The 10476-nt window shown below is 50.7% G+C and overlaps 1 protein-coding gene across 4 annotated transcripts in view; it reads left to right on the top strand.

The window, feature by feature from the left end:
• The first annotated feature begins 1564 nt into the window (after positions 1-1564).
• CBFA2T2 (CBFA2/RUNX1 partner transcriptional co-repressor 2) overlaps positions 1565-10476 on the top strand; it is a 58798-nt gene continuing 49886 nt past the window's right edge. For all 4 annotated transcript variants that reach the window (XM_057432382.1, XM_057432380.1, XM_057432381.1 and 1 more), the window contains exon 1: positions 1565-1696. In XM_057432382.1, the coding sequence (XP_057288365.1) occupies positions 1669-1696 (28 nt within the window). In that variant the 5' untranslated portion in view covers positions 1565-1668. The remainder of the gene's footprint in view (positions 1697-10476) is intronic.

Raw genomic sequence — 10476 nt, 5'->3', positions numbered from 1 at the left:
TGCAGCTGTTTCATCTTTAGAAACAGAGCCTCAATGCAGACCCTGTGATGAAGCTGTTTTGTGCCCACCATGGCTGTACCTGGGCAACACCAAAGCTGTTGTACAGAAAGGAGGATGAAAAATACATTTGCTTCAAAGCTTTCCCCAGCACACTTCAGGGCTCGGCTTTGTGCTCCCAGCCCTCCTCACCTCCTCCCCATTCCGAGCAATAACACTTCACACCAGGGCACGCCCCGTCAGGGTCATGGTGCCCAGGAAGGACAGGACACAGAGCAGGACAGCAACAGCCCCACGCCATCAGCACAGCAGTTTCCATCCCCCTCCATGCTCCAGCAAGGGTGAACCTCAGGGAGCTGCCGGGCTGTGGATGGGGAGCACGGCCAGGCAGCCTGGGAGCTGCTGCCATCATGCTGGTGAAGCCTCCGGTGGAGCCCAGCCTGATGCTCTCCTCGGGGCTTCACGGGCTTTGCAGACCAGCTAAATTAAAAGCAAGCTCTTATCAGCACCCCACAGAAGAGCCCCTTCTGCTTCACCAGCACAGATTTGGCAGCAGCAAGGCTGCAGATGACACTGAAATGAAGTGGTGGCAAGCACAGGCCAGAGCCAGGCTGCAGCCAGCGTGGCAGGAGATAAGAGCTGTGTGGGGGATGCAGGCTCTGGCAGACAGAATGGTGCAGAGAAGCGCTGGTGCCTCGCAAGGGGAAGAGGCAAAGCCACAAAGTTAAAACAAGGATGATGAGGCTGGATGGATGCTCCTGTCATTCTGTCCATGTAAACTGAAATGTGATTTCCTGTGGCCAGCTGTGGAAAGGCAGCAGCCCATGGAGATCTCCTGACACACAGAGCTCCCGGGCCAACAAAGCCAAACCCAATCACAAGAGCTCGTAGCAAGGCTTTTCAGGTCCCCCCATTTCCACAGAAGAAGGACCATGGAGTTAGCTGGACCTTGGGAAAAGGCCCATTCTTCCTTACAGCAGCCTTTCAATAGACAAAGGCTTCTAAGAGCAATGGAGAGAGACTTGTTCAAGGCTTGTAAGTGACAAAGGGCAGAGGCTTGAACTGGAAGAGGGTCAGTTTAGACCGGATTTAAGGAAGACAGTTTTGGTGAGACACTGGTTACCAGAGAAGTTGTGGGGCGTGAAGGTTGGATGAGGCTTAGAACAACGTCATCACAGTGCAAGAGGTCCCTGGGCTGGCACTGGATGATCTCCAACATCCCTGCCAACCCAAACCACGATTCTCCATGTCACTTGCCCTGCATCTCCAGAACAGCCAGGGCAGCCTGGCTTCCGGACTGAAACCACCCTTTGAGGCGTGGGGCTGCGGGGAACGCCATGAGGCAGCTCGGACTCTCCAGGTACCTCAGAGCGCAGCGCAGCCTCAGGTGCTGTAACACAGTGGGAAAGCCCCAGTGCGGTCGGTGAGATGATGGTGGGGAGGCCACAAGCCCCAGTTAGGCTAAAAATCCACCATTAAACCCGTCTACAAAGCGTGGCTTCAAAGCCTGGCACCCCGCTCCGTCAGCCGGCCAAGCGTCCGGCCTCCCGCGGCCTTGCCGGGGCGGGCCGGGTAGGCCGCGCCCCCGGTAGCGTCACGGCGAAGGGCCGGGCCGGGCCGGGCCGGTGGGGCCGCGGCGGGGAGCGGGAGGAGGCGCCGAGGAGCCGGGCGATGGTGGGGATCCCGGGCGGCTGCCAGTGTAAGAGCCGCGGCGGGGGGGGAGGCGCCGGCCCGCTCGGCGCCGCTCGGACGGGGGCGAAGGGCCTAGAGGGCCGGGAACGGGGCTGGGCGGCGGCGGGGGCGCCTCGGCCTGGCCGGGCCTCGGGAGGCGGCGCGGGGGAGCGGGGGGCAGCGCTGGTGCCGGCCCCAGGGGTGCAGGGGGGGTCTGCCCGCGGCACACGTGTGTGTTAACTGCAGTGCTGGTGTCGGTCGGTGCGGGATCTCCCATGCGGTTCATTGCCCGCAACGCCTTGGCCAGCCTCGGGGATCCCCCATCTGCGAGCCCAGCCCCGCGGGTGTGTGGTTGGTTTCCGCGCTGGATGGGGCTCTGGGACCCGGCGTGGAGCAGGGCTGGTGCCTGCAGCCGCGCGGTCAGCCCGTAGCTTGGGAGGAGCAGGGCAGCGGGCTCGGCTGTGGCCAGACCCGTCGCGCGCACTCGGATGGGCAGCGTGTGTGTGTGTGTGTGTGTACATGAAGCCCGTTTGTCCTAGCATCCTCTGCTCGGGAAGGTGAATACCTGGAGTTTTCACTAATTTCCCAACACAGGAGGTTTATTACCAGAGGAGGGGTTCTCCAAGCAATGAGGTTGGCAGGAGAGCAGGGTAGATGGTTCATCAGCCTGTGCATCACACCATCCTAATCTCCTGACCATTCTTCTCACCTGTGCTCGTGCACACAGCGTTTGTTTGCCCACAGTCTGGAATGGACCGTCCTGGGCTGAGCAGAGAGGTACCAGAGGGAGCCGCGATGACTGGGGGCAGTGGGATGTCCAGGCTGACAGCCTGCGTGGGCCATTTGCACAATCACAGCCTGTTGATAAGTCATAGTTCAATGAAGGGAGAAAAGTGGTTAAAAACACGTCCCAAAGCTCAGAGGAAATGAGGGAATTTTGAAATGAAGTGTGATTGCTCATAGGGAAGCAATGTAAAGATAGATGCTGACGCTAATGTGGAAACCACCCTGAAAGCTGAATTGCCGGTACTGAGAAGGAATTACCAAGTGGCGAAAATGGTAGAGGGTGGATGAATACTGTATCACGCTGCTTAGTGCAGAATGTGTGGAGATGTTCAGAGTAAGGTTCTTACCCCTTAAGGCACGTCAAAGCATGTGGCCTTGAAACAGTCAGTGGCCCAGGTGGCTACAGCCTACAGCGGGAGGAGGGCACAATGGTAGGCAAGTGTTAACATCCCCTGGATTTACAGAGCACTGGTCCCTGGCTGATGAGCTCCTAATCTCACTGCCACAGAGGTCTCTTCATTTTGTCTGCCTTGAAGAAAAGGCTCCACAGCAGGAGGTTGGGTAAGATCATCTGCTTTAACCTCCTTGCCAGAAGTCAGCCCTCTGTGTCTGATCTCCTTTCTCCAGCTCCCTTTGCAGTGGCAGTGGAAAAACAGGGGCTTCTGGGGGTGATTCGTCTTCCCAGTCTTGGGCACCTCTCTCTGGATGAGACAAATTACATGCTGGAGGTGCCTGGGCTCCTTCATTGACTGCAAGGGGAGCCCAGGATAGCTGGCTTAGGCTTTGGCTACGAGGAGGTTAGATGAAACAGGTCCCACTCAGTGTGTCTGCTCATGGTGTACGCAGAGACTGGTGAGATTCCCTGGCTCTCTTGTAGCACTGGGAGGAGAGACAGGCCTTTGAAATCCTACTTAGAAACAACTGAAGCTAAAGGAGACAGTGATGTGCCTAAAGCCATAGCCTCACGGTGGGTGTGTGAAACCAGTTCCACTCTCAGATATGAAACTTTCTGCAACCTTGGCCACGTTGTTTGACTGTTTCTGTCTGAATCGTGTCAGGAAGAGATAAATGTATATGTAGGTGCTCAGGTTTACAATATTTAGCCATGTCTGAGATTAGGGCTTTTCATCTGGGTCCTGCTGACAGGTCTGAAGTGCTTGCACTGACCGGAGGCCAGCAGCTATGGCAAAGGCCATAGCCCCTGGCAGGAGAGGGTGACAAGTGCCTGTGAGGCTTTGGGTGATTCAGCAGCACCTACAGCATCATTTCTTATGCACTTTTAATAAGCCTGTGTTTCAGCATCCACTGGTGAAGTGCTAATGAGTGAGCCATACAGTTGTTTTTTAAGGATAACCACATAAATATGGGTTACAGCCTTCAGCAGTTTATAGCTGGAACAGGTAACAGTGTCCTGGTAGTGCCGTTTATTGAACAGGCTGAAAGCTGGATCACTTGGTTCTTGGGCCTAGTGTTTGCCTAAGAACACTGTTGAATCTTATCTTTGGTCTCAAGAAAGTGAATAGTCAGCTGTAAACTGATAATTGTCAGAAGCACAAATGATATGCATTGCTTTGATTATCAGCCCAGGGATTTCTGCTCTTTTATGAATACAGTTGCTGGTAGTGTCAGGAGGTGGTTGCTTGATTCCTTTGGCTGTGTGTTACAGAGAAGTGGTTCAGTGGTTCAGTGCTCAGTGGGAAACTGATGATCCAGAAAGACAGAAGAAATGTGGGGCTGCTTTGAAACTTTGGGATGTTCCATATTAGTTTAAGGCATATACTAACTCTCATGAGCATGCTTGTATTACATGGGTACTTCCAATGGGCAGAAATTAAAACGGGTCTTTCAGGAACTTAGTCTTGGTTTTCATATGCTGTAAAGTAAAAGGCTTAAGGTGTTAACTCTTCCCTTGCACCAGTGTTGGGGAGGGTGAAATAAACTGGCTTTTTAAAGCAGTCAGAGAAAAGAGAAGTTTTTTGATTTGTAGCTTCTCTGTGGATAGAAAAGAGCATGTACTTCAGGTAGAGCTCATGCAGTTGACTCTTAAAAGCACGACTGGAGTGGAATAGTGAGCTGAGTACAGTTTCCATCAGGCTGAGCTGCCAAGGCTTTGCAGCTACATTGAGATGTTGCCATAAACCACTGGAGAGGGGGAAGGACTGCTTGGGTTTCACTTGTGCTGGCAAGAATCGGAGGTTAACTCTGACTTCAGAAGAAGGGGGCAGCTGTAAAACTCAGGAAGGTGAGAAGTGAATGTGTCTCTGATGTAGCAAGTCCTGGAGACACTGCTTCCACCCAGGCTGGCAATCTACCTGGACCTTTTCCAGATGGAAAACCACCCTCCTGAAGGCACTTGTCCAGACGGTGTCTGGGGCAGAAAACTTCTGCGTTGTCCCTGTCACCTTCCCATCCCTCCCATATCCCACATGTATGCACACTCGTGTTTGATTCCGTTATCAAGGGGTCATGGTCATCATTTAAGCTGTGTTTGTACACTCCAGGTTAATCAACCCTGACCTGAGAGCACAGCTAAAATGTTCCTTACTCCATTTCATGTTCTTCTAGAGAAAAGCACTGACTTCTACAAGTAGTAACTTACTTGGCAATTGGACTATGAGGTCAAAATCTGCACATATGTTTTCCTCAAAGGCGTGCTTTGCAGTCTTGATATATATAATGTAAAGGCAGGGATTTTCTCCAGTGTAGATTTATGTTGGTATTTAAGATAGTAGCTGATAATAGCCCTCAACCTTGGCTTACAAGGATATTTTCAGAACATAAATGGCATGTCCATAGGAGACACTTTGAAGCTTTTTATTACAGAATGGTTTTGAGTGGAAAGTGTAGGGGGTTCTTTCTGTAGATATCATACAATAATCAGATGAATACTTTGTGATTGCTTGCAGAGCTACTGCTGCTTGTCTCTGAGTGGACTCAGTAAACACACCAGTTTGTTAGCATTGATACCAGCTTCTCCCTCAACTCTGTTTAATCCTCATGATCTCTTGGGATTTAGTCTGTCACTTCCTGATAGTGCACCTAGTTGCTGTAGCAGCAAATTCTTCCAAATATGTCACCAGGGATGCTCCCACCTGGCTTTCACATGCATTTTATCGCAGCATTTCTGACAGGAATCAGCAGGAGGAGGAGAAGGAGGTATAAAATCCTAATGGAAAGAGAACAGGGAGGCTGTATGTGCTTGGTGTGTGTGGGAATAGGCTGGGCTGGCCAGGGACTGGTCTGGGATGAGCAGTCACCAGCACTTGTGGGACAGGGCTGGTGGCAGCGCTGGGGAGCCCATCCAGGGACGCTGCTGACGCCAGCAAAGACTTCCGAGTGGTAAGCACACAAATGCTAAGCCAAATAACTCATTACATCTGGGCTATCTTTTGTGTCTGCTAGCCAACACATATTTGCTTTATACTTCTGAAGTTGTTGTGCATCCTGCCTGCGGACACTCTTTACATCTGGCCGGAGGTGCTTGAGCAAATGGAGATGGAAGAGGGCCTGTAGTATGGGGTACATCTGTATGGTCACATATGGTCCAGGCCAGGCAGATGCTCGTGGTTGCCTGCTAGGAGCACAGTCAGCTTTCTTACGTGAGTACTGTGGGGTACAGTATTTTGTGGCTAGGTTCTTGGGAGCAGACGTTTTGGTGGGTCTTTGTTAAACAGAAACTGGATGTAACACTTTTTAAAGAATGGGTGTTTCTCAGCCTGTGGCATTTCCAGGGGCGGATGAGATTAATTTGCTTATCTTAGGTGATAGAAGGTAATTGCATGTGTAGGGGTGGGCCTGGAGTCAGGATGTTAAAACACAAAGCAGTCAAATGGCTCCCATCTTCCTCCCCTCCCCTGCTGGGCAAGCTCTTTTGCATTAAAATACCCTGTCTAGCAGATCTGCGGGAGGAATCTTCCCTCCTCTTCCTCCCTGATTAGGTTTGGTGGGGGCCTAGGAACCACTGACTGTAAAACTCTGTACACGGAGGGATGGAAAAAACCTTTGAACCATTTGCCTTCACCCTGGCAGCGCGTCCATGGGTCGGTTATGGGCTTTATCTGCTGACATATGAGGATCTCTGACATTTCTAGCTTAGAAACAATAACTTGCCTTATCCGTCCTCATGTTTTTCTAATTAAAGACAAAGCTTGGTAAATATTTTTTAAATGACTGAATTTCCCAAGTATGGAAAACACATGTGGGGAGTCAGGAGTCGGGCTGGCTGCGTCCAACGTGCCCGTTCCCACAGCGGCCCGCGGAGCCCACGAGTGCAAATCCATAGTCAGAGCTGTGGGTGACAGGTTTAGCTGGGATGATTGGCACAGGATTTATAAACCCGAAGGGGATTTACTTCACCCTCCCTCTTCTTCCCCCTTCTGCCCCCTCCCGACCCCAACCCCCGTCTCAGAAATAGGAAATTGGGATCACATTAAACCCTAATTGGTTTGGCTCCAGAGCTAGTTCAGTGGCTGCCAAATAGTTAATTTATTGCGTGAGAGTTTGGCCATGTGTTGAGAGGCAAATTTGCTTCAAGCAAGGGATCTCTGTAAACTGTACATCCATCCCCAGGCCAGGGCCTGTTTACAGCAGCACCGGTGCTTTCCATCCCCATCCCATGGCAGGGCAGCGCTGGGGGGACCCTGCTGCTCGCTCCCCAAGCCAAAGCGCTTCCAGGAATAGTTGCCTAAAAGAGCTTCAAGCGGTTTGAGCTGGACTTGGTGACCAGCGTTTGGAAACCGCCGGCTAGATAAGATGTGGGAGGCTCTCGAGAGAATAAATGCATCTGTTTGGGAGGTAGCAGCAGGCCTGGGCTGTCACCGCAGAGCGGGGCCAGGTGAGGAGTCTCAGGGGTGGCAGCATGGCTTTTCCTGGGTGAGGTGAGGAGGGCAGACGGGAAGCAGGCACATCTGGCTGCCTTCCCATGGCCCCACAGAAGCCCTCGTTGTTCCTGCCCTTCTCCATAAGGTCAGTTGCCCGGTGGCTGTTGAACATCCTGGATTGCTCATTGCTGGCTGTTGGACCCCAGGCACCCACTTGTGTTTGGCTCCTGTGAAGTGTCTGGAGGTTAGGCTCCAGCAGAAGAGCTTGTATGGGCTTGAAGGACAAGCAGCCCTCACTTAGGCCATGGCCTCACTGCATTCACTTGAAATGGAGTTATGTGGATTAAAGAGGACGCTGCAGCCAGAAGTTAAGACTCACTGCTAATACAGCTCTGGTTTTAGAGTACAATTTGAAGGAGGCTGTGCAAGGAATAAATCAATGGCTGTGGCATTTTCTTTCATTTCTCACTGAGTTAAATAACAAACTTTGTGTAAGGGAGCTGCTTCCAGCTCTGAGGCAACAGAATTATTCCCGCCGCGCTCAGCAGTGCCCTTTCTGTGTCAGCTGCTATTTCCATTGTGAACTTGATACCTGAAAGCTCAATATTGTGACCCTTTAATTTTCAGCTGTTAAAACGTACCGTGCGAGTTGGCTAAAAGGGAAGAGCTCAGAGGGGACCTGGAAATAGTTAGGCTGTGGGAGCAGTGTGTTTCTTGGGGTATTTCTTAAGTGCTGAGTGTTGAGGAGAAATTGATAGGTAGCAGCAATGCACACGTCTCAATACTTTTCGTTCTGTAGCTCTCGCTTCCTGGGATGTAATAAAATCCATTAAGTTCTATTTATGATCTAAGACCCAATATAGTAATAGTTTTATTTGGATAATTGTGGCTGTTCTCCCAATAATCAGACCACTGAACACTTCCAGGCCTACTGCAGAACCCAGGCTGTGGATTTAGAGGGGTACAGGTTGGCACAGCCAAACGTTAGCCAGTTTTCCTGAGGAGTCAGAGAGACGTCAGCTCAACAAGAAAAAGCCTGGATGAAGCCTTTGTAGGAAGGCAGCTCCTGCCCATGGCTGCCGTGCTGGGGTTGTGCTTCCTGGGATTTGCCAGCGTGGAGCTGCTGGCAAGGTTAGGTAGGCTAAGGGGAGACAAACTGGACAGGTATAGGAAGCAGACAGCGATGGTTTGTCTGGGAGAGCATCTTTTCATCCCGAGGTCTGAAGCAGGTTAAACCTTCCTCAGGGAAACACTCCCTACTTTTGTGTCTCCTGCCTAGTTTGAAATGCAGCCATTTCCGGGATGAGCTACTGTAATTACTTTAAAGTACACCGTACTTCCAGCACTGTTGGCAAGAAGGAAGGAGGAATGCTGCGCTCCATCGCCAGACAAAATAGACATCAACAACTGGGATTCTTCTCAAAGAGCGGATCTATCTTCTCTGCCATTAAACCCAAGTTGGATGGAAGCCTTGTGCCCATTTTGCTTCCGCGGTGTGAGCATGGTGTTCTGCAGCACACAGCCCGTGTTCACATGAGGATTGAAAGCAGCAAATTCCAGCCAGAAATTCTTTCTAGTGCTTTGCTTTCCTTCTGCTGTTTGCTTCCCTCTTCACACTCCAGATGCTGATGGAGCACCTTCCTGTGGTGACGATACATGCCGTACTTGATGCTGTGCTGAGAAACTCATCCTCAGGAACGTTCTTTCAGTGCATTCCCCCTCCTGAACTGTCACAGAGCAGGAAGCACTGAAAAACCTTCAAGCCAAGCTTGAGATCACTTGTGTCAGCCTAAACATCTACCTCCTGTTTGAGCCTGGGCATGTACTTAAGTGTGTCAGTGCTTGTGTCACAGTTGGATGCATGAACAAGCTGATGCATCCAGGTTTCTGTCTTTCTGAGCATTCCCTAGTCCTTTCTCCTTCTCCTTTGTAGATGGAAGTTGTATTAAGCTGATATCCTCATTGTGGATCCATCCACTTCCCAGGGCTGATGTTTTTTTGCCAGGAGATCTGCTTAGAGATGGAGAGAAAAGGTGGCAAACTTGAGGATCCTTCCCAGAAAAAAATATGTGACAAATCTGTGGCAGCCATGAAGCAAATTATTTTAGCAGATCTGGGAGGGCATCCCCGGGTCCTTCACAGAGCTGGAATGGTTCAGGGCTGTGCGATGGAGAAGCACAGAGGCAGGAACAGCTCCTTAACCTGATCTCTGATGTCATCCCTGCATCCATTTCTCCAGCCAAGGCACCCCTCACCTGTGAAGCTGTACACAGAAAGGAGAGGTGGGTATTTAGAGACACAGGGAGCTCTGCACCCACATTGACTAGCATCACCATCCCTGCTGCCTCTATCTGACAGCACCTGCTTGGCCTTGCTGTAGTTTTCCACCACAGTGCTCTGACAATGTTCACACTTTTCCTTCTTTTTCTTCTTGAACATACTTGTCTCATTGAACAAACTGATTTCTTACCCTGGGTAGCATTGATTTTAGGACGAGGAAAAATAAACCTTTGTGCATGTGAATGGGTAAACAACTACCAAAGCACACAAACTGCTGGGCAGGGTGTTTTTGAGATGGTTCTTCGTTTGCCTGTTACCAGTTTTAGTTAAATGTTGAGGCTTCAGTCACTGCAGCGACGGTGTTCAGCAGGTTTTATTTCCCATTTAATAATGACAGCAGTTTCCCTTGAGCGCTGTACCTCTAATTTAAGCTAAGCTTGAAATAATGGAATGAAATTTGTTATCTTTTTATGGTAAAATATGCTCACAAAAATAACATTTGTAGACTCAGTCACTACTCCTGAATACAATTTACCACATCTTGATCCTCCATCAGTGCTGATGACTCCTGTGATGGTGTATGGACAGTTGAGCATCAGAGACCAGGATCTTATGCAGAAGTTCCTGCTTCAGTCTCACAGATACCATACAAGATAGTTTGGTTGGCACAGGTTCTCTGGTTTGCCTTTTGCATGTGTCAATAAGATTGCCTCAGTTCCCACCAGCACTGCACCTTCGCTGTCTTGCTGATGCTCTTGGTGGTGTGAGGCAGCCTAGAAAGTCCTGGAGAATCCCAGACTGGTTTGTATTGGAAGGGAACTTAAAGCTCCTTCAGTTCCACCCCCTGCCACTGGCAGGGACACCTTCCACTAGAGCTTCACTGGGCACCCTGTGCCAGCGCCTCAGCACCCTCACAGGGAAG

Source organism: Pezoporus wallicus, unplaced genomic scaffold (assembly GCF_028554395.1).
Source record: "Pezoporus wallicus isolate ANWC-B61680 ecotype Strahan unplaced genomic scaffold, APGP_CSIRO_Pwel_v1 contig_8090, whole genome shotgun sequence".
NCBI classification, from domain to species: Eukaryota; Metazoa; Chordata; class Aves; order Psittaciformes; family Psittacidae; genus Pezoporus; species Pezoporus wallicus.
The sequence above is the reverse complement of the archived record's forward strand: the minus strand, read 5'-3'. Positions and strand labels throughout refer to the sequence as shown.